The following is a 24,590-nucleotide window of genomic DNA, read 5'->3' as shown; positions in this document are numbered from 1 at the left end:
TCACGTTCTTGCAAGAGCTGGTGACCTAGCAAGTAGGCACCCTTCCAGTTCTTGAAACACACCTTTTTATTCCCTAATCCCGGCCGAATTTTTCCCTCCCCTGTTTCCCATTGGTTAGGTACTCCAGGGTTCACAGTCTGTCCGAGGCGCCTAAAATTCTTCCCGCATGTCCTGCCTCTGTTTACTTCTCTTTATGCTACACCTAAAGGGATTATCTGACTACTTTATTTCTTTTGGTAAAAGATTTTTTGGTAAAAGATTGCTCAATGTCATTAGCCCTGGTTAAATGTTTGACTACCCTCCTAGACACTAATCCAGTAGGAATCAGTTTGTTCTTTTGTCTGTGTGATAAGAGATGTTCTACAAGCCTTTGCTGGAGCCTCTTTGTCTTAGTCATTCCCTTATCATGTCACCTGTGATGGAAACGGCTTTTCTCCTCTGCAAAAGCAATACCTGCCTTTCTTACACTAACAATAATAAAGCTCAGTTCTTATCCAGTGCTTTTCATCAACAGGTTCTTAAAGTACTTCAAAAGGAAGTCTGGATTGTTATCACTATTTTACAGAAAGAGATACAATGGGATAGTGTGTTGCTAGCTTCCCCAGTAATCAACTGGAAAGCTAAGAGAAAATTCAGTTTTCCTTAAGCCCAGTTACATTTTTGTATGTTTAGTTGAATTACCTCCAGAAGATATTGCTGTTTTCTGTATTGCACTTGCCCTACTATAGAGTTTTTCAATTTGTTACTTTTGGTCTCAGTCTCATGACAAGAAAAATAGCCGAAGTTATAGCTCTCTAAGTTGCTTAAGAAATATTTCTTTCTGCAAGCTAATATAGAGATTTAACTGTCCTAGTCTGCCAGCAAAAACTAAATGTCAACAGATCCACTTTAGGATTAAAATCTGCAGAAAAAGATATGGATGAAAGGTAAATTTGCAGAGCTTTCCCTTTTGGTTAAAATATGCAGTCTTTATTCTAGGGACTTGCAGCCAAATTTCAGAATATGGCTTTGAAGAGTGTAAGTGAAATACATCACCCGATGTAAGAGTCAAGGAAGATGGAGTTTACACTGTATTCTTTGTCCTGGCTCTAGCAGGTCTCACCGTACGGCTTTCTTTTGTACAGAAAGGGGCTGTGGCACCTGCCCACCTGTTTCATCAGACCAGAGAGGGGGTGTTGGGGAGTGCCTGGCTGGCATGCAGCCCCCAGGGTACCTCTGGGTGCTGGTTGCACAATATAGAAACCCTTAGCCAGCAGTATGGGGCCCGCCAGAGGAGAGGCCTCCCTGGTGATGTTTGAGGAATAAGTCATTATACCAAATCTCTGGTTAGGTTATCCACCATACGTCATGAAGGCACAGAAATAAAGAGCAAACGACAATCCTCTCATCAGGATGCACTCCAGACCCACTTAGCTATCTTTCTCCATATGGTATAGGAGGAGGGAGATGACTGTTTGCGACATACATTGGCTAGCTGATTTACATCTATTGAACTTAAAATCTTTTTCTAATGTGCTAAAGCCCTTTTCATCAAGTTTGCCTTTTCCTTTCTTTTTTTTTTTTAATTGGTTTTCTTTTTCTGTCTGTGAATACATTAAACTCCCCAACGAAGATAAAAAGAATGCTGATCAAATCTATTCTCCAGTCATTGCACCTAGACCCTTCTCATGCATGCCAACAGGCAGCTTGAACATTGGACATTGTGAACAGAATAGACTATTAACAAAGGCATTCGCGTGATTATTCAACGGAGAAGACCTCTGGATAGCTGTTTCTTTCTGTTTGGTTGCCTTTTCAATTTTAAGCAACATTTTCAGACATGGTTTGTATTTTCAAAGGAAGGCTGTGAACACAATGGGAATCATTTGCCTCTTTGAAAACGTGCTTATGTGTCTTAGCAGAGAGTTCCACTCGGATTTTAACATTAAAATATGCATATACATAAACGACTGCTGCTTCGATACATATGCTGCTTTGATTTGTGGATTTTATAAAGATATTTTTTTCAAATACGTTAACAGAGATATTTTTGTTATTAGACACTTAGAAATAGGTATTACTGTGATTTTTCGTAAGTTATTTTCATCCCGATTGCATGGGCTTTTTGCTTAACTAGTATTTAAAAGAATGCTGATTTCAGAATGAGCGACTCCAGATAAAGTACATCCTGATTATATACAATGCAGAAAACAGATAATCAAATTTGTTTGTTTTAGTGCTTGAACTCATTGTTATTTTTCTTTTGCTGTGTGAAATGCTGTGGGCGTTCTGCAAAACTGGCTTATTGTGGCGCCGACTTTGTTTCTAGCATCTGTTGTCTGAAATGGAGTCACTGAAGCCAAAAGTTCACGCGGTGCAAGTCTGTCAGAGCGCCCTGAGGATTCCTGAAGAGGCGGTGGCCAGCCTGCCGATGTGCCGCAGCGCTCTGCGGCTCCAGGAGGAGGCCAGCCGCCTGCAGCACACGGCCATTCAGCAGTGCAACATCATGCAGGCAAGTGCCCCTCCGTCCCGTGAATTAATTACTCTAACTTGAGCCGTGCCATACAAATGGGGATGAAAAGAGAGAATCTCGTCTCTCTCTGCATTCCCCTTTTCCCTGCGGTACCACTAGGAAGCTCCCCACTAAGTTTTAGTCATTTGTGACTCCATGTTTTGGCGGGTTTTGACATTCATGATCGTGTTAATTGTTGATTTACTCATCAGACTCTCATCTCTGTTCTCTCCTTAATCTTGCTTTGGTTTTTGTAGTGCTGGTAGGATTAACTAGACAAATGGCTAATACACAATTGCAGGCAGGTTAATTTTATAAACGTGTATAACCAGTTAATTAAATTAATATCTCATTTTAACATCAACAGCTTGTAATGGCTGCATAAAAACTATTGAGTTAATTAAGTAGCTTTCTAGGAGAAAAATAATGAATTGCTTTTCTCTTTATTTAAAATTTATATATATTTGCTTTCTGATTTTGGAGTCATTAAACATGTATTAAATTCACATTTTCAAGCTTTGCTCAATACAGGAAAACTAGGTTTTGTTTGATTGTTTGAATTTGTACCTAAACATGTTAAAGATATTTACAAAGAAGAAGAGAATAAGCTTTTCTTTCCCGCTATTTAGTGAAAAATACATAATGAGCTAGGGTGCAACTACTGAGCTGCAAGTTAGATAACATCTAGATTTTGATCATTGAGGATACTTACTGATACTTAAGTACAAGGAAGAATACAATGTCACACTGAAAAGTTTTAAAAACAGGTTCGGCAAACTGCTGGCGAATCTGTGCTAGAAAGTCCTGATACCACACTGGTAGGACAATGGCCTGAATCAATCTTTATAATCCTCTCCCAGTTGTATTTCCTGTAAAATCTAACTTTTTCATATAGTCTTTCCACTTCACAAGTGGAGACTTGAAGTTAAAAAGCAGATGAAAATGCTTTATGGTAAAACCATAAGACTAGGAAATGCTGTCTCTTGGTGGATATGTTTGGTGCAGATACTTGTTGGAAGCAGAAGTTGTAGCTCCTTATATTGGCTATTGAAAACATCGTATTATGTGAACTGTTTTTTTGGAAATAGTTAAAAAAATGAAGCCATTGAATTCATTGCAGTTCACAATATTTCGGAATGGACTTTTTCCTGACTATGTTCCTACTTTGCTTATCCAGATGTGAGTGCCAAATAGATGTAAGTTTGCTCCACTTCAGAAGGGAGATCAGTCGTGCCTGGACTAAGTAAATATTTGTTTTCATGGAGACACTCGACTTTTTATTACTTTTTCCCCCCCTTCTCTAGGAAGCAGTGGTTCAGTATGAGCAATATGAGCAAGAAATGAAACATTTACAGCAAATGATAGAGAGCGCCCATCGTGAGATCCAAGACAAACCAATTGCAACTGGCAACATCCAGGAGCTCCAGGTCCAGATTTCACGTCATGAGGTAGGAGAGCAAAAAGGCAACAACATGGGCTCAGTGGCATCTCACTGACCCAAAAAACTTTTCATAAGCAATAGTCATAAATTAGCTGAGTAGCTTGTCAGACTTGCTTAAGGCTAGTTGAGGAAATACGACTTAATACCAGATAGGAAACTCATGCTATTGGTACAGGGTGGAGTATCGCGTGTTTATTTAGTTAGATGTGTCCTAATCTCCAGGAAACATTGTGACAAGCAGAAGCATTGCATAATTAAGGGACAGTTAACATAGGTACTTTTCTGAGGAGTGTCCCAGAATTCAATGCTGAGCAGTTAGTCAGGTGATCACTGCTGGTTCAGTGATCCTTATATATATATACATATATATGTCCTAAACTTCTTACTCATTTCCGTCCCAGTAACATTCTGTAAAAGAACACCAAGGGACTTGAATCACATGAAAACCACCGTAGATTTGGAGGAAAACTCCGCAATGTTCAGTCCAAAGGCTCCTTTTAAAGTCATTGTTGGGAAGAGTTTTGTCCTGTGGAGTTACACAGGCCTTGACCTCAAACTTATTGGTCTCCAGCCCTCAAATGACTCCATATAGTCTCTGTGCAGCCTTCTCGCTTTACTGGCATGGGAGCTCCTGAGCCTCTTTTCCCTTCTGTCTGTTGTGTATTTCTTGGGATAGAAGATGCACTACTGAAGTCTGTGTGTCACTTTTGGCACCAGATGGCACCATTTCTTTACCTCTGAATTAATAGCTGCCTGTGCTATTATGTAATATAACTTAATGTTATATGCATTGCTCATTTTCTGTACAGTTATTACAAAAGTTGCTTATTATAAATGCAGAGCAGTTTGCTTAAACAAGCGATTCTGGCCTTTTAGTATCGAATTAAAAATGCTACTATACCTTATTCAAATGTTCTGGAACAGCAAATGCAGGAGTGACTTCAGCAATACAGGGTAATATTGCTGGAGGAAGGAATTAAAAATGGGGCAGCTTGCAGTTTCATCTGCTTTTGAACAAGTTCGGTACCTAGGAGTCCTTCTAAACATCTGTAGGAAGACAGCAGCTTTACGCTATTGCACATGCTGGGATCAACCAGAGCGTACAGGTTTCATACCATGAGCTTTCCATGTTTAGGGGTAAGGAGTTTTAAAAGGCTGAGAGGTGTATGTTTTTGGCTCATACTTTTTCTGCTAAATACCTGTGTAAAAGCATAGCATAAAGGGGATATATTGAACCCTGTATTATTTACTACTTCAAAAGGCAAGTCTGTCAAGATGCTTGTTATGTATGTTATTAATTTAAGAAAACATCAGTTACCAGATTCCCTGTTGAAGCCTGCATGAACAAGACCTTAAAGGGACATTTGTAGTAGATATATTTAGACTTAAAATATGAGGAAGAAAATAGAAGGAAAGTACACCCTGATTTGTAGGAAGCTTGTATTACTACGTATGTATGTAACTAGTTACACTCTAAAACTATGTTTACCGAACCATGTTTCTTCAGACTTACAGATAAGAATGTGGGCAAGTATCTCCACACTTGTGAATTACTTTGATGGGTAATAGTATCTCATAGGACATTGCTATTATAAGTTGCTTTATTTTTTTCACAATCACTTTTTTGCCTCCTTTTCCTTTTCTTTGTTTTCAGTGGAGAGGGCTATGTCAGATACTCAGGACATTGGACATTAATGCCATAAATGTTATTGCATCTCAGTAATATTGATGGAGTTTAGTGAGTATGTTGAATGACAATAATTTCCCACACAGCCCCAGAGATGTCATTCATTGAACGTTAGTGAATGTCTGGTACTTGCCAAGCAGAGCAGATAACGATTCCGGCTGCTATTGCTTGATCTGATTGCAGTTTGGTTTTCGATTGATCTAGTTGATGTTTTATACTCAAGACTTTGCCTAGTGTCCAAGGTAAGCCTTTTGTTGCTAACGTGACAGAGAGTGACCAGGTACCATTGAAACCCAGTCAGTAAAGCGTCATCCTCAATCTTTATGCTGCTTCTGTTTCTAACTCTGTGTTTCTCACTATGTTGAGGAAGTGGTTCCCTGAAAATGCTCTACAAACAAAAAAAACTTTTAATTTTACCAGCATGGAGCGGTAATCTTATTTACTTTTTAAAAGATATTGTAATTATTTAACTATTATACCTACTAGACCTTGCAACTTCTGTTGCTATTTTTCTGTGAAAACTTGTGTTTTTTGAAGAAATAAAAGCAGATATAAAAATAAAGCAGAAATATATATTTGAATGAATAACCACTGATTTAGCAGACAAGCTTATACAAATGTTTTCACTATATAGATGAAAATTCTATCATGTTACTGAGCCTCTAGGGAGACAGGAACAATAGCTTTGGCAGAAATGTGAAAATTTTACACCATTTTTTATTTTAAGTCTATTAATTGAAATTTTTGAAACTGGACGCTGAAAGACAAGTTAGTTTCTAAGGCTATTCATTTCCGTCTTGCCTCTCTGACTAAACTTAAACTTATAATGATGTTTGGCCATGCAGATAGACCATTTCATAGCCATAATAACCAATATTTTAAAATATACTCTGCTTTAGGCCAGATTCCTCAGCTCTTTTTAGGCAAAGGTTACTACTGTGTTGCAGCTCAGCTTTTAATTCTGAAGATTTACACAAACCCAATACAAGATTAAAATAGAGCTTATCCAAACACTGGCAAAAAGTGATCCAGTCTGCATTTAATCTTATTGCGGGACTGATTTTTTCATATCACATTTGATCTTGTTAGACCCCGTGAGTTATTGTCTAAACAATTCACTCTTTCTGGTGAGAGCTGAATGGGGCATTTTTTGCAGTTGTGGTTACCACATGACCTCATTTCCATGGCATGCACTATGCGGAGGAACTTCATCTTCCTTGAATAAATGGAAATAGAACACAGGAGGAAAAAATAGGACAGGAAGAAGGAGAGACGTTCCCCTTTGCTGCAGCCTGAAGCTTATAGACTTTGTGTCAGGTTCAGGCTGGACGCAAGCGCGAGGGGTTCCTCCCTCTCTTCTGCAGTTATCGTGCACGCAGAGCCTTCCGCGGCACTTTTCGGCTTTCGCTTCAAAGCTCTGCGCTCTGCGGTTTAGCTGTGCAGCCAGACGCAGCCTGACTCGTTCCCTCCACTGTCAACATCCTGCTCGTCAGCTGGCGCGGCGGCTCATGCGGGGCTGCTGAGAGGCAGCCCTGTCATGTTATTGGCTGGGCTCGGAGCAGGGAGAGCTTGCCTTTGCCACGGAAGCCGAAAAGCTGCAGGTCCCGTGGCCTTTATTGGCTGCCTCTGCATTACGGAAAAAAAAATAAATAAATATGTTTCCTCAGGAGCTGGCTCAGAAGATCAAGGGATACCAGGAGCAAATCGCTTCTTTGAATTCGAAGTGCAAGATGCTGACGATGAAAGCAAAACATGCCACCATGCTGCTGACAGTGACAGAAGTGGAGGGGCTCTCAGAAGGAATGGAGGAACTGGATTCAGACCTTCCAGCACACCCTGCTCATCCCTCGGTGGTTATGGTAAGGAATGTATTGGTCCGGGTACTGTTTGAGCTGCTTGCTTTTGCATCGTTGCAACACTCCTGCGTAGCAAATTGCCACAGCTCACATCTACATTTTGCTTTTGAAATGGCAGGAGTGTGGCAAACCAAACAAGCTGCAGCTTCCCCTTACTATATTTTGCTTTATATGGGTTTCCAAGACTTGTTGATAAAGGATGAAGTTATTTAACAGACAAATACCAGTGGAAAGTCTGTAATAAGATGCAAATATAGTGCTTTTTCGTACCTGTCAGCGCGTAAGAGCAAATGCTAAGAAACTACTGGATTGCAGGATAAAACTAGAATAAATATTATTTCATAACATGTTGCAGTGTATAGGTTTTACACACCATATTTTTAAATGTCGTAAATGTTGATGTGATAATTGACGGTATGCTCCTGCATTCTCAGATGAGTGTGTTGGAAGTGAAAGCTGACTAAGTACTGCTAGAGGCCTCATATTTGAATTACTCTGCTTTTGTTTGTTTCTAATTGGGTCTCATTATAAACATACTGTTGATGCTATTGTGATTTTTGGCTGAGTGGAAATAGAGTGTGGATTTCAGGATTTATCACTGTATAACAGCATTGGGAAAGGAAGAAAAATATGTTGCTACTGGGTTGTAGTTTAGTTTTCAAGTCTATTCCTTGTTGTTCTAACCAGGCCTGGATACTGAGGCCAACACCGTAATTTTCTGTAGCTCTTCCATATGCAGCACTGATTGTATTAGAAGGCATTTAGGCGAACCCTGATTTGTTATTATTGAGTTGCTTGCTATACATTTTCTTTTAAATTCATTAGGGGACAGGAGAGCATGTTCATACTGAAGTATGACAAGTAAATGAGACTATTAATTGAACCAGATTTTTAAGCTGTTAAATGTGAAAGTGTTAAGTATGACTAAATAATATCACAGTAGTCTGGCCATGTGTTGTTTTTCTTGTTTGGATCTAAATCTAAGTCAAACCAGAGTTGAGGTAACCGATTTTTTTTCCTGTGCTCTGGGGTTGCTTCTCCTGTGGCAGATGACTGCTGGTCGCTGTCACACGCTGCTCTCCCCTGTCACTGAGGAGTCTGGGGAGGAGGGAACCAACAGTGAGATTTCTTCTCCACCTGCCTGTCGCTCTCCCTCACCTGTGGCTAATACAGATGCTTCTGTTAACCAGGTACCTCCCTCTTGGCATTCATTCAGCTTTTATCTCAGAGGCATGCAGGGTTCCATTCAACAGGTGGTTTATTTAATCCTCTAAGATAATATCTACCTAGAGCTCCAAGGATCTGAGGCTTACCCTCTGACCTAACTGAACCTTCAGGTTCTAGTCCAAAATGAATACAAATGTTGACTTCTGAGTTTAAAATGTATAAATTTGGTGTTACAGCTATTCACTATTTTTAAAAATAAATTTTAAGTGACAGTTACAAAGCTCTTCCATGTCACTACTATTTTCTATTTATAACCTAACCTTATTTTCACAGTAGTACTCAATGGAATCTTGCATCCTGAGAAAAAATGCAACTTCGTACTGCCATAATAAAACATTGCATCATGTCCTTATACGTCTGTCTTATGATACCATTGGCATTGTAGCATTGAAGCCACAGGCTGTTAACTTCCACTTCAAACCATTTCAAGTATTAACTTTCATGTATTTTTTTCATGTATTGTTCATTCCGCAGTTCCATACTTTAACTGACAGTCTATTTTAAGTGCTAATGAGGCAGATCAGTGAAATTGCTGAAGTTAGATTTTAAAATAAAACTGAGGACTCTGGCACCTCTAATAGCAACAAGTGTACATCAGCATTGATTAAAATGTGAGCAATGAACTAGCTCATTGAGCATCACACACATGAAGACGCATAAAGCGTAGAAACAAGCCTTAGGAGCAGTCACTACCTCACTGCATTCATCATGTTGCAGGTTTTGTGGTTAAGCAAAAACCACTTGTGGCTGCTTCCAAAATTGGCCACTACAGACGTAAAGGGTAGCATGGTGTTGCATTGCATTGCTGAGTAGAAATCGAGAAGTTTGAGCAAGTTGCCTACTAATTCCTTCCACTCATTTCAAAGATGAAGTTGTTAAATATAAATTATTTGTTTTCATGAACTGACATAAGAAAGAATATTAAGATAAGATAGTCAGAATGGTGAGAAAATCTTCATGATAATAAAGTTACAAAGTTACCTTCATGATTAAAAAGTTATATAATGAGTGAGAAGGATTTTTCTGGTGTTCTGTCATTTCAGAGAAGCAAAAATTTCCCTGTAAAGTTTACTTACAATAGCAAGGTAACTACGTATTTCAACACAAAAATCTTATGACAGTGTTAATCAGTGAAAGAGTTAAAGGAGCAAGAGCAGCAGCTTGCTTTCTAATAAGCAAATTCAGTGTCAGTTTATCACATTGCTCTAAAAGTGAAAAAAACAGATTGAGAGCTCCAATAACTCAAATAATGAGGAAAATCCAGTGAAATGCTGTTGCCCCATGAGCTGACACCAAACTACAAGTTTTAGAACCTGTGTTTTACAGGGCAAAATTGAAGAAAGATTGTCTTTCATTTAGCAGAAGGTCTTTGAGAGAAATAAACTGCTGGTGTTATAATAATCTAAAAACGTGACGGACTAAGGTTTCTTCAGTGTGGTTAATGTTGAAATGAACTGCATGTACTAAACAGCAAGCGGAAGTACATTCAAAATGCAGTGGTTTACTTACAAAATGCTTAGGTTCACGCTCACATGAGATTAAAACTAAAGAAGCTATGAAACTGCCAGTGCTGATCATGATGAATGCCCAGGGAGACTTCATGAGAGAAGGTTGGTTAAAAAAAATAATCTATATAATAGTGAATTAGGATCTTAAATGTAAGTTAAAAATATTTTGCATTCAGTAAAAGACTCAGCAAAACTAATTTAGAAGTGTTTTGTTTTAAAAAGTAGCCAGTGTTAAGAGAAATAATTTCTCACAGGAAGATCACCTGCAAAGTACCAGAGAAACATGCGAACAGGAACTCTAGAAAGCAACGGATTACATTAATCCAGTCTTTGGACAGAAAATTAAAAACTCTCATGAAGTGGGGTGTTTTTGGGAGGGAAGTTTGGGTGTTAAGACTGTTTTTAAATTCATCCCTAATAATCTATGCGCGATCTTTCATTAGGGTTTCCTAGCATCTCTTAATGGTGAAAAGTGGCTAGTCTGAACTATCTGTGCGCTATTTTTACATTGCTAACAAGTAATGAAAATATAAAACAAATGCTGAGTGCGTATTAGTGGAAATATTGGTTCTATGTATTGAAATAGATTAAACTGGCACTATAAATACAAGAAAGTGACAGATCTGGCACTGTTATAAGTTAACAGTTGCCCAGGTCGTTTGTTTTGTACTGAAACTCTCTAAAAAACAACGGGGAGGGGAAGAGGGAGCAACTATAAAAATATTAACTTTTAAAAGGCGGAGGGATTTCACAGTGTATAATATTTCAGCAATAGATAACAGTACAGCAGTTTATTTTGATGTATAGCAAAATTAGGCACTTCATCTGTGCTGCAGTACTGAATGAGAATCCTTTGGGGCTAAAACTTCTCATGCTTACCCAAAGATATAGTTGATTAAAATTTTGCACATTCTTTTAAAACTTCTTTTCCAGATACATCATGCAGAGCAATTGAATTGAAAAAGCTCAGGTGTTGACACAAAGCCTTGGAGGTCACAGCTGATCCTGTGATTCAAGTCTTCAGCACTGGGTCACTGTCAAATGTCTTTCTATCTCCTTGTTCACAGCCTACTTGATCACTCTTTCTCCTTCCTTATGAAAACTCATTGAGGGCACAACAGCCTTTGTTAAATATCTTGTGAAATCTAAACACACCCTTTGCCCCTACATCCTAACAGCAAAGCTTGAGTACTTTTCATTGGCTAATTTTTGTAAAAGAGGGCATGAGACGTTAGGGCCTTTATGGAGGGGAACAAAATCTGCTATGTGTAAGAACATCTGGATTCATGCTATCAGCATTAAAGCCCTACCAAAAAGAAACTGCCATGTTGTTTACTCCAAAAATTAGTTGGAAAGATGAGGAAAGAGATTGCTTTCCCCTCTTTTAAAAGCAAAGGCTTTATTCTGGAAATGATGATTAAGAAGTCTCAGAAGCACAGGTTTTCTCTTGGCCTTGAGAGAGGACTAGCTGAGGGCTGGAGAGTAGCTGCAGACAAGGTAAAATGAGAAGTTGTCCGCACTGGTGCAATTTTTCACTGTGACTCAGAAAGATCACTCATGGTCAGAGTAAAAAATTCTGAAACTGCACTACTGAATGCTGCGCTAAGCTGTTACCTATTCCCTATTGGCTCTTGGACATCTTAAACATTTTCATCGTTACATTTTTCAAGTTGCTCAATTATTGCCTCATCTGACACTTTTGGACAGTTTGATGTGCTGTCCGTTCTTCGGTGTTCTATTTCTCTGGAGGATGTCTTTTTCAGGCATCCTCAGTAAAAATACGTGATCAAGCTCTCTGTAAAACACACTCTTCAATGCTACCTCCCTTTAAAAATATTGGTGGTGATCTGTGAATAGCACTTGAACGGGCTGCCCAGAGAGGTGGTGGAGTCTCCATCTCTGGAGACATTCAAAACCCGCCTGGACGTGTTCCTGTGCAACCTGCTCTAGGTGACCCTGCTCTGCCAAGGGGGTTGGACTAGATGATCTCCAGAGGTCCCTTCCAACCCCTATCAGTCTGTGATTCTGTGATTGTTAAAATGTCCATACATGAAGCAGATAACCTCTAAGTCTCTTATTTCTTGGGGGAAGGACTGGAGAACCATATCTGTGCAGCTGCTGGGTGATGGGGTGTTTTCAGGGACAGGTGGGCATTCTGTGCTCCCTAGGTTTAGTTAGAAAGAGAGCCTGAGAGGTGACTGTGCCTGGTGAGTGACCTGGTTTCTTTGCTCTTCCAGAGCTTGTTTAGTTTTGATCACATATGGTATTAGATAACATATTGAAATGACATTGGGAAATAAAGATTCTGTTCCAAATTAGGATCCTAATTATACTCTGAGTTTTTGTACTTCAGAATTAGTCTTGTTTAGTACCTGTCTTTTATACACCAATGCAGAATCAGAGAATGGTTGAGGTTGGAAGGGACCTCTGGAAGGTCATCTGGTCCAACCCCCTTCCTCAAGCTGGGCCACGTACAGCAAGTTGTCTGGGACTATATCGAGGTGGCTTTAGAGTATCTCCACGGATGGAGACTCCACAACCTCCCTGGGCAACTTGGGCCAATGCTCAGTTACCCTCACAGTAAAAAAGTGTTTCCTGATGTTCAGAGGGAACCTCCTGTGTTTAAGTTTGTGCTCATTGCCCCTTCTCCTGTCGCTGGGCACCACTGAAAAGAGCCTGTCTCTGTCTCCTTTGCACCCTCCCTTCAGGTATTTATACATATTTAGACTCTTACATTTGCAGTACAGCAAATGGTCTGTGGTCTATTTGGTAGACACAGCTCTGTAAGCTCTCAAGTGAAAGGCGCTTGTTTTCTCTCAGTCCCATGTCTTGACATGCTGAATTTTCCTCCCCATCATACAGAGTCAGGAAAGAAGTAATTTGAGAAATTTGCAGTCGTTGGAGGAGGATTTTTCAAGTACACTTTTCAGTAGAGTTTGAGCAACTTTTTATGCAAATATTGTGATAACTGTCTGAAAGAAGGTTTGGTCCAATCTAACAGAAATCAGTGGAACATCACTTACTGCTTTCACTGGCAGCAAAACTGTGTCTTATAGTTTTCACCAGGGGCATTTATAAATTCAAAGTGATTGAGGAAACTGTACACCAGCGGCTGTGTCACATGGTCTGCAGCATAGTTCACTAAGTGGGGCTACCAAATGAGAAAAAAGGTTGCAACATTTTTCACCTTACAGATAGATGTGGTGATAACTGTCATACGTGGTTTCTGTTTTAAATAACCCTTGTCCTCAAGTCTGCTTTCTGGACTTAAATATAGATACAGTGGATGTTTCCTTTATTTTACTTTTTCTGTAGATCTTTTTAATTGCCACCTGCAATAGCTGAAGAAATCCCCATACACTAAGTATGGAAGCTCTAATGAGAAACTGTTCCACCCTGAATTTCCAATGGTAATTTGAACATTTGCCCACTTTCCTTAGCACTTTCGGTCCCTTTTCCCACTATCTTTCATACATTAGTTGAGAGTACCTGTTTGTTTGAAGGCTTACTATAAGCTAGTGCTTTATACTCTTTCTTACATCACTGACTAGTTCTTCAGCATATTCCTTTTTGGTTATTCTATTGCCTTCTCTGTGCTAATGTTCATTAGGGTGATATTCTTTGCCACCTTCAGTAACATAAACCACTGCCTGTTGTGATGGGTTTTCCCCATGTGTAGCTGTGATGATGCTAGAACAACACTTCCACTTGTAGCACTCCCCTCCCAATCTTTCCATGTCTGTTCACAGTTGCCTCCTAGCTAATATGAATGTGAGGAAAATGCATCCACAGTCTTCACCGCAGTGAAACTCCAAACCGTACTCAGTGTGTTACTATTTAGTATTTTTTACCTGTTGCTCAGAGGTTGCCTGGTGGTTTGGGCTTTGTGGAGTTTATTTTAACAGACATATGCAATGGGACAGTATGCAGGGGGATATTCTTATGCAGTACCTTGCATTTTGAAAGTGCAATACTGTGCTTCGTGCTTGTAGGACATTGCTTATTACCAAGCCTTATCTGCTGAACAGTTGGCCTTATCTGCTGAACAGCTGCAGACAGAAGCTGCTAAAATTCAACCCAGCACTTCAGCCACCCAGGAGTTTTATGAACCAGGCTTAGAATCAGCTGCTAGTGCCAAATTGGATGATTTGCAACGTTCTTGGGAAACACTGAAAAATGTGGTAAGTCTTCATCTGGAAGGTTCAGAATAATCAGCTAGCTTGTAGGGAATAAAATGCAAAGAACTAGCTCAGCTAATATTCTTTGCTGCAATTCTTGTTTATCAGGTCGTAACAAGAATTGTTAGTTGTGATATTATATTATGCTGGCTTTGTTCTTTGTTTGAAAAGGATGGACTTCCATTAAGAAAAAATAAAAGTCATTAAGGCTGATAGTTGCCTCCAGAAATACTGGCTATTGTCAGACTATATTCCATAACCTAACAGGGAAATCTACTCATGCTGGATGAGTTGGCAAAAAAGGCACAAAAATCCCGTTTCTCCAAATATTGAGTCAACACATTTCTACATAGTAGTGCAGCATAATCATTCAGTGATGTATGAAGATGGTCAAAGTTTTGATCACGTGCTATAAATCTTAATTCTTTGCAGAGGCATAGTAGCTAGTACGGGATATTAAGAACTATATGTCTAGCAAATTGTGCACATACATGTTTGAGTGCATTATATCTAAAATAAGGCATGAGAACGTGCCTAGGTTGTTCCTGGTGATTACAGTCCAATTTTTTCAGTTACAGAACCTAGGATTTGACTTACGATGTTTAAACAGATAAATATTTTTAATATGGACGTTTTGCTTTATCATTTATACTTTTGAAGACTTGTTGCAAGTTTTTGGTTTTAGTCTCATAAGCTTAGGAAAGTTTGAAGCAGAAGAAAGAGCAAGTCCTGTATCAGAGGTCAGAATCTATACCTTCCATCCTCTTCAGATCAGTGAAAAGCAGCGCACCCTCTATGAAGCTCTTGAGCGTCAACAGAAATATCAAGACACACTCCAGTCTATATCCACAAAAATGGAGACCATTGAGGTCAAACTAAATGAGAGTCTGGAACCAGCCAAAAGCCCGGAGAGCCAGATGGCTGAACATCAGGTAAAATCTTAGATGTGAGAAATAGAGGGAGAGCATGTATTACCTGTGTATCTTTAGTTCTCTTTTTTTTAGATAGTGCCATTCTTCATGGCTGGATGCCTCAAAAACATGCATTAGTTGTATAAACCTTCTTTGTTAACTATGTGTCTTGCCTTTCTGGACTTTCCGCTGTTCTAAAGATGGTGTAATGGGGATTCTTTTAGCAAGGAGCCTTTTTAAAAAGTAGAATAGATTTTAAGAGTTTGTCCAATCAAAATTTTCAGCAAAATATTTTGTCAAAAGTGTGTTCAGTGACACCTGCACATAATATTCTTCATCATCAGTGCTACTAGCATATATCAGACTATTTATAACATTCCCAAATTTACTAAGATCATAACCAATACTGATGCATTGTAAATTGATCTAAATACAATCTTTGCCTTGTTAAACAGAGCCAACAAACCAAAGCACACAAAAAATTCTCTCCCAAGGGAAGTCCTGAGAAATGATGCTCTGAATAATAAGAGAATACCTTATCAAGTAACCAATCTGACATATGTGCAATTTGTAATCATCTAAGCCTCTTAACTGATAGATTGAAACTATAGGGTGGGTCCAGTTGTCATTTCAGTAGGAACTCCATGACCTGAAAAGGATAACATTTGGCTTTTGTAGCACTGTGTGGTGTCCTGTGCATCCAATGTGTATATACTATCAGACATGAAAGTGAAGTATCCGCTCTAAGGTATTGGTAATGCAGCATCTTTTTGAAGGTATATTGGAAACTGATTTATAGGATAAGAATGATAATAGGAACTTCTTTTATACTGTGGAGTTAATCTTTGGATGTTTACATATATTGCTGGATGTTCTTTGTCCAGTTAGAAAGTTTCAGGCTGGCAGCTGATTCATGCCCCTATTTCTTTCTCACTAACACACACTCATTTACTTATTCATTATTTTCACTGTTTCTACTAGAATGCCCTCCAGAAAATTTGTTGGAAGAATAAATCTGTATGTATAATATTTCCAAAAGAATTCCTTCTTGTGATATGTTTGAAATGAAAGATAAGTAACTAAATCCGTATTTCAGTTATTAGATGCATGATCCTAGCTTAAGCATCTAAAAGCAGGAGTCAGTCCTCCTGAATTCTGGCTCTACCAAACCTACAGTGATGTATTGCACTACTCTGTGTTACTCATGCTCCCTTGGGACAGTCATCTTGAACTTTATATTAAGCCTATGCCTCCTGAGATACTTTCTTCTCGCAGATAAATGTGTCACAAATACTTTCTCTGCTCTCATTTCTAAATAGGCTTTGATGGATGAGATTTTAATGTTACAAGAAGAAATCACTGATCTTCAGACCTCATTAGCCCAGGAGCTGGTTTCAGAACCACTGGATGCAGAAGCTGCTGATCAGCTGGCATTGCAGTCCACTCTCATGGTCTTGGCAGAACGGATGGCCACAATTCGAATGAAGGCATCAGGAAAAAGACAGCTATTAGAGGTATGAGAAAAAACCTCTAGGAGTGGATCTTTTGGATCACGTTCCAGATTTTCAAAGCCACTTTTGGCAGACCTGTACTTTCACTGAAGCACTTAGTCACCATTGAAGGCTGATAATTAAAAGTCATTTTCAATTCTGCTCATTTCTCACAATTCCTTTCACTAATAAATTATTGCTCTATTTTAGTGATCCCCTCATCTTAATCCTAGGTGATAAGTAACCAGAAGGAACTTGGAAACACACTACACAAGTCATATTTTATATAGTTGTTTATTGTTTTGGTTTTTTTAATATCCACATTGACATTTTCTCAATAGGTTCCCTTGGTATTCCTTGTCCTCCACAGGAGAAGTAATGAAGTGCAGGTATAAAAATCATGTACCTACAGTAAACTTTTGAGCAATCACCTGTCCAACCTGAGAGACAAAAGAAGGGGGAAAGAAATAATACCTCTTCCAAACCGTTGCATTGTTGTCTACGCTCATCTTCCCAGTGATTTGCATGCAAACTTTTATCATGGAAGATGCGCCCCTTTATTTCTTTGTCTACCAGCTTTACCAAAAACCCTTTCATACTAAGGTGATGTTAAAAAAGTCCTTTACACATAGGAATGTTGCTGTGTACAGTATACAGATGAGAAAATGCAGTCATGCTAAAGCTGGCTACAGTTTGGCTAGTTTGAACATTGCAGGGCAGCTTTACTACTGTGCTACTAAGAACTGCAGCAGTGAATTCATAAACACAGCAACTTCTGCCTTCATAATTTCTAGCATCAATTGATTCTGAGCGACTGAGAACTGGCTCTGTGTATCTACCTGGGTTACAGCGGGATCCCAGGGTGCATCAGCTGCATTTGTTCTGTGCAGTCACCTGAGACAGTGAACAGATCCTTAGAAAATATCTTTGTTATTCTTAAAAAATTGCTCTAAGTTTTACTTCTCTGAAGAAAGATGGCTTTTATGTAAAAATAAAGAGCTGGAAGTAGAATAGGGATCTGACTGTTTATAGCTTGCACCCCATACAGGATCTTACAAACTTCTTGATAGTACTTAGGAGGAGGTGATAACTAATAATTTCAAGATAAAGCATGAGTCAAATATACAAATCTTAACTATGGTGAGGATTCCCACAGTTACTTAGATACAATAGCACAAGTATCTCCCAGTAATCCTGGGTAAGAAATATGTATGGTATGCAGACAATATTCAGTAATTTAACCTGTGCACTTTATAGCTCTGATTTCACAGATAAAATCTGCCAGAACACTGCAGGGATGTAAGTGTAGAAATGCAGATAGAACAGGTAATGAAAATATTTTGCTGTTGCGGGTGTGGATTGGTAATATTATTCTTTCTGTGGACCTAATTTAAATAACTGGAGCCTGAGAACAGTTCGGCTCTGGGTTATTTGAGACACTTAAAAACTATCATTACTTTTTATTCTAATGCAATTATTAATTTTCCCATTAAAATTAAGCATTCAGAAAAGCTGTGCAAACACTGTCTTGTGTGAGGGGTTTGTCCTGCACATACAGGTCTGAATTTCCTTACAGAAGAGTAGTAGGTTGACCCTGACCAGCAGGAAAACACCCACCCTCGCTCCCCTCTCCCATGGGATGGGGAAAAAATAGAAGGCGGGGAAAAATAGAAGGCAGGCAAGAAGACTCATGGATCAGGATAATGACAGCTAAATAGGGTAAGGAAAAGCTGTGTGTGCAAGCTAAGGAAAACAAGGAACTTATTCACTACTTCCCCATCAGCAGGCAGATGTTTAGCCGCTTTCCTGGAAAGCAGGGTCTGAGCACGTGTAACAGCTGCTTGGGAAGGCAAATGCCATAACCACAAATGCCCGCCCCCCACCCCATTTCCCTAACCTTTTGTTGCTGAGCATGATCTCATATGGCATAGAATATCTCTTTGGTCAGTTCAAGTCAGCTGTCCTGGCTATGTCCTCTCCCAAAATTTTGCCCATCCTCAGCCTTTGTGAGGGCCGGTTGGAAAGAAAGCCTTAATGCTGTGCAGGCACTGTTCAGCAGTAGCCAAAACATTGCTGTTATCAACACAATGTTTTGTGTTTTAGCCACAGTTCCAAAGCACAGCACTGTACAGGCTGTTACGAAGATAACTCCATCCTATTCAGATCCAGTACGATCTTCTCCCCTTGTTCCATGCTATTTGCAGTGTGCTTATGGTCCACATTATCTGATACATCTAAGTGTCCTCTGACCACCCCATTCTATCTGTTTCTTATTCCTTAAATCCCCTCTACTCTTTCTAGAGCTCTGTATCTCTTTTGGACTGGGGAGCCCAGAACCAGACACAGTACTCCAGGTGTGGGCTCACCGGTGTTAAGCAGAGGGGAAGGATCACCTCTCTCAACTCGCTGGCAAAACTCACCCTAATGCAGCCGAGGATACAATTAGCCTTCTCTGCCCCAAGGGCCCATCGCTGGCTCATGTTCAACTTGGTGTCCACCAGGACTCCCAGGTTCTTTTCTGTCAAGCTGCTTTCCAGCCTCCCCGGGTGCAGCTGGACTTTGCAATTCCCTTTGCTCAACTTCATGAGGTTCCTGTCAGCCTCTTTCTTCAGCCTGTCAGGGTCCATGTGGATGGCAGCACAGCCCTCTGGTGTATCAGCCACTCCTCCCATTTTGTGCCATCAGTAAACTTGCTGGAGGTTGTTACTGGCCTCCCACTAAATTTCATGCCACTGATCACCACCCTCTGAGCCCAGCTATTCAGCCAGTTTTCAAATTCATAGGGACTACGACAGGGTGACTCTTGCTGATCGCTCCCTGTCTATCCCATGGATGGACCAGCTGACAGATGGAGCCAGGGAGTCTGTGTTGCTGCAATGCTGTTGCTGCAGCAGCCGTTGGAGCTTAATGTCCTCCCATACCCCACAGCACAAGCACAGGGATCCTCTGAGAGGCCAGACAAGGTAGACAGCTCTTCAGTCTTCTCGTTACCCACTGTGGCTACACCAAAGGGCCCACCATTACCCTGTTGGGTCCTTGAAGTACCCCCTCCTGCCTCTCTTGAGAGACAATAAGGCTATCTAACAGCCTGCTGCTGCCAAAAAAGACAAAGCTGCTCTCTTTTCCCTGCAGCCCACTCCCAACTCTGTGTCCCCATGTATCTTTCTCCCTAAGCAAACAGTCATGTCCTAGTTGAGCAAACTGAATCAATGTGAGGGAAACCCAAAGGACAGCAGCAAGAGGAGGCAGAAAAGACCTCACCTTTAGAAGGCTGTAATAGCAGAGATCTACTGAAGGAAGTAGAAATGAGTGACTGAACTGAGACAGAATTACAGTCACCAGAAACACATTCCCATCGATTGAAAGCAATAACATTTTGTAAAGGTTTCAAACTTATGAAAGAAAGGGCTTATTATGGCTTAGAAATACTATATAGAAGTTGAGAGAGAGAGAAAGAGGGAACATTTTTTAAAAGTGACTGCTGTGGTGTGTTTCTTTTAAAAAGTAAAATATAATTTTATCTTTAGGAAAAACTGAATGAGCAGCTGGAAGAACAGCGGCAAGAGCAGGCTCTTCAAAGGTACCGTTGTGAAGCTGATGAGCTTGACCACTGGTTACTCAATACCCGAGCAACGCTGGACACGGCTCTGGTCACAGCTGAGGAACCTATGGACATGGAAGCACAGCTGGTAGACTGTCAGGTAAAATTATCAGTCCTGTAATGTTTAGATGAATAGGACGGTCACAGCTTTATCTGAATGGAGACAAATATGGAGCATCAATGTTAAGTCTGTTATTAAGTGGGATGACCCAGCATATTAGTGGGGAAGAAGTCTATGTGCTCCTTGGCACCTCATATACACTCAGTTTCATCAATGATTTATAAAATAAAATATAGCCTGTTCTTCATTTCTTGTTAAAGATTGCAAACAGTGCTTTAGGAAACGCATGTAAGTGTAGCAGCAGGAAAACAAGATATCCTGAGTGCAAGAATATTTGAAGCTCTACAACTTTCAGAGGGCATTTTGTTTTGCTTCAAAGGCCTTGTATTCACTTCACTTGCTGTTTTTGCTTTGCTCAAGCTAGAGTCGCTGAACAGCTTACTTGATAGATATGAAAACACCTGCAGTGTACTTTCCTACTCCTCCTTTTCCAGGAGGAGGAAAAACACGCTCCCACTAGCAGTGCTGACTGGGACAGTGTTGTGTTTTCTTCAGCAGTAATCCCTACCCACATTCAAAAGTAAATATCATCAGTAGTTACTATTGTTTATGAATTTAATATTAATCAACCCAGAATAACAAAACAACTGAGGAAAAACATTTTGCTGCAATAGGATTAATTGTGTATACTTTTATTAACAAGGCTTGGATCAGTCATAACATCCAGGTTCTCAAATTAGTGTGAGTTTTCCATTTATAATTGAGAGTTGAGAACTGTATGATCATTAAAATTACAAGATAGACATGAGGCAGACAGACAAAAGTTCCCTTTTTATATTAAAGAATGAGGAACTCAACTATTTAGGATAAATGGAAGTTAAGTTTCATGTACATCCAATGAATTAAGCATCTAGTTAAATTTCCACTGATATCGCTTCATTATTGGAATTTTCAGTCTGCTCAGTCTCAAGTGTTCTTTCATCACCCGTCCTTGGGAGCTGTTTTTTGTATATAGATAAACCCTGTGAACTTAAACAGAGCAGTAGAATCATAGAATCATAGGGTTGGAAGGGACCTCTGGAGGTCATCTAGTCCAACCCCCCTGCCACAGCAGGGTCACCCAGAGCAGGTTACCTGTAGGAATCTCAAAATCAAAAAGAACAGTTAACTTTGTGGAAAGGCTAATACTGCTTTTCTTTTGCTGGTTTTTAAAATCTTAATACAGTAAGATTTTATATAAAAGTCCTGTATTTTTTTCCACTTTCTAGAGACTCTGTCCATCTTACCCTGCACACATTCCTTCAGGGGCAATATTTGTAAGTTTATGCTTGACAGTTGCAATGGAAACAAAAACATTTGGTGTCAGGCTAGGTTTTTGAGCCAGAATTGTATGAGCTTTGAGTTTGGAAGATCAAAATATGCACTATGTCTGTAATACATGAATGGTCAAGGGAATGTCAGGAAAGTAGCTTTTGAGAATAAACATGCCAGAGATTTGTCACTTTAAGACTCTCTTAAGAGGATTATACAGAAATCCTTAAGTCCATCATGCGCCAATCAGAAAGAGCAAATAGCGAGAAGAGCAGCTTATCAACACAGCCAGAGCAACACGCAGGAGGAGGTAGGAAGCATTTCACTTAAATGTACATGAAAGAAGTAACTCTAGCTGTGTGCTCTGTTTCTTGTCATTATGGATGTCAGTCTAGCATCTTAGCCTTTAATATGCAAATAAAGAGCATCTCCTCTACAACAAATACTTTATTTTTTTTTCAAATAACTTTTTAATTGCCTATTTTGAAAAAGGATGCAAACAGAAATGGCAAACATTTGCAAGCATATTCCTAAGGACTCTGAAAGGGCCTGGAAGGCAAAGCAATGACAATCTGGCTTGCCCTTAGCTTGGCAACGGGTGAGGTAGGCCACAGGTTGTCTTGCCAAAAGCGTGACAGATACTGGAAAATGTATGAATTTGGTTCATTGTTTTTGCTGCTGCAGAACATGCTGGTTGAAATAGAGCAGAAAGTGGTAGCCTTGTCAGAGTTATCTGTGCACAACGAGAACTTGCTTATGGAAGGGAAGGCTCACACCAAGGACGAGGCAGAGCAGCTGGCTGTGAAGCTCAGGACACTGAAGGGCAGCCTTCTGGAGCTGCAGAGAGTGCTCCATGACAAACAGATCAACATTCGGGTAAGTGGCTCTTCCCAACTGGCTTCACAGTGGGCAGGAGGTTGGGGGGTTTCATAGAAGTTTTATGCAACTGAGGAAAGGAGTAAAAATTTTTTACTGATTTAGGTTGAGCTATTCGTCTTTAGTTAGTAAATGGAATTACATTCCAAAATAGAAAAGAACTGCCTAGCAAGCTTTAGCTTATCATTTTCAAGTTAACAGCACCACTTCAAGGTGAAACTATCCTAACCTGTCTTCACTGAAATGACAATAATAAAGTAAACAGATCATTAGCTTGGTCTGGATATACTCTGTTCCTGTTCCCAGTTGCTTTAGATTGCACCTGCTCTGGGGCAGGATCCCTCCCCCAACAAAAGAACAACCTAAATACATGCTTTCCTCCATACAGCGTGCACAACACAATGATCAGATAACATCAAGTTAATGAAACATTTTTAAATATGGCTAATACTTCGTGACATCATTACATCAAACAAAATATTATATAAATAAGAAATATTTAACCTCAGGTGTCTTGTAGGTTTCTGGTCCTAGCAGCATTGGCCTGCTTATTGACACTAGTTAATTTTTTTTAACAGTTGTTTTTGGTCATTCTTTAGGTTAAACTAGCATGTGGAGAACTGAATGCATACAAGAAACCCAACCATGTAATGTGACTGACTGGTTTTGAATTTGCTTGCCCTGCTGTGACTCCCTCCCCCACCTTTTCTTTTACTTCTTTTCTGGGCTTTGCTGTGCAAATTAAACACGATAAGCTTCAAAGATTTCTAGCTTGTAATGCAGATTAAAGTCTACTGAGAGGTTAGCTTGAAAAGTCACTTGACGTGCTAAGAACTATTTTTAGTCCAAAGCAACTGGATAACTATAAAACTTAACATAGCTTCACATAAAAAAAACAAAACAAAACAAAAAAAACCCAAAACACAACCCCCCCCACAAACAAACAAAAAACCACAACAAACAAACACTAAAAAAAAAAGGGCGAAGGAAAAACACCAGATATTTATTTCTATTGCTTCTAAGATGAAGTAATTTTTATGTTATTCTTGCATATTAAACCTCATGATTAGGCAAAAGAAAAGTGTTATCAACAGCATGTAGGCATATAAACTATATCCTGATACAATACTTGTGAAGTGAAAAGGCATTACAGACCTTATTGCTTCATTTTAAAATATGCATGCTGTAATATATATATTGCATATAATGCAGCACAGTTAAAATGCAATGGTGTGATTTAGTTTAAATAAACTTTTAAAACAGATTTTTGGATGCTTTTCTAATATTGAAAATAACAACAAAATAATCTCCAGATGTAGAATATGAATCGTTTAAGATGCTACGTGCATGCAAGACTTAAGCTTCTTTATGAATTGCAAACTTTTTTTTGATTACACTTATAGACTATGGAAGAAAATAGGCATAGGCAGTATGACATCTTCAGATTTTCATTGAGTAATTCTTTTTCAAATGAGAAATTCTATAATGTCTTTTTCCAAATAATCAGGCATAAAGTATTTCTTTTGGACTGAGGCTCAGAGCATCAGACGCCCAAAAATGCACTAACTCTATCTTCTACCATGTTTAACCCTGAGAAACCTTACATGCTAACAGCACTGTTGCTTATGCATGTCAGAAACTCAGACTTATGCATGTCTCTAGATGTACTGATAACCTTGTAATTGCCCAGAGGCATAGACAGACCAGCCTGCACTCAGAAAAGGAAGGATCCTCCCAAGTTGCACTGCAAGAGCATTGTAAAGACTGAGCTGTATTTTCCTTAAAGCGGTATTTCAGCATATCTGTTATATCTGTGACACAAGGCTTTTTAGGAGCCAGTGTGAGATTCTGTGACTTCCTTGCAGCAATTTCAGTTTTCCTTCTATTTTAATTAATTAATGTCACTAATGATATGGAAAATGTTATTTGGAAACCAACTCCTTTATTCATAA

General features: G+C 39.4%; 1 protein-coding gene across 14 annotated transcripts in view; it reads left to right on the top strand.

The window, feature by feature from the left end:
- Positions 1–24,590, top strand: part of SYNE1 (spectrin repeat containing nuclear envelope protein 1) — a 308,297-nt gene that overhangs the window by 194,850 nt on the left and 88,857 nt on the right. For 12 of the 14 annotated variants that reach the window (XM_063329322.1, XM_063329317.1, XM_063329326.1 and 9 more), the window contains 9 exons: positions 2,309–2,491; positions 3,796–3,939; positions 7,287–7,478; positions 8,525–8,665; positions 14,203–14,391; positions 15,159–15,320; positions 16,619–16,813; positions 20,317–20,490; positions 22,447–22,638. In XM_063329322.1, the coding sequence (XP_063185392.1) occupies positions 2,309–2,491; positions 3,796–3,939; positions 7,287–7,478; positions 8,525–8,665; positions 14,203–14,391; positions 15,159–15,320; positions 16,619–16,813; positions 20,317–20,490; positions 22,447–22,638 (1,572 nt within the window). The remainder of the gene's footprint in view (positions 1–2,308; positions 2,492–3,795; positions 3,940–7,286; positions 7,479–8,524; positions 8,666–14,202; positions 14,392–15,158; positions 15,321–16,618; positions 16,814–20,316; positions 20,491–22,446; positions 22,639–24,590) is intronic. The other 2 variants (XM_063329319.1, XM_063329321.1) reach the window with 2 other exon arrangements.

Source organism: Chroicocephalus ridibundus, chromosome 3, assembly GCF_963924245.1.
Source record: "Chroicocephalus ridibundus chromosome 3, bChrRid1.1, whole genome shotgun sequence".
Taxonomy (NCBI): Eukaryota; Metazoa; Chordata; class Aves; order Charadriiformes; family Laridae; genus Chroicocephalus; species Chroicocephalus ridibundus.
The sequence above is the reverse complement of the archived record's forward strand: the minus strand, read 5'-3'. Positions and strand labels throughout refer to the sequence as shown.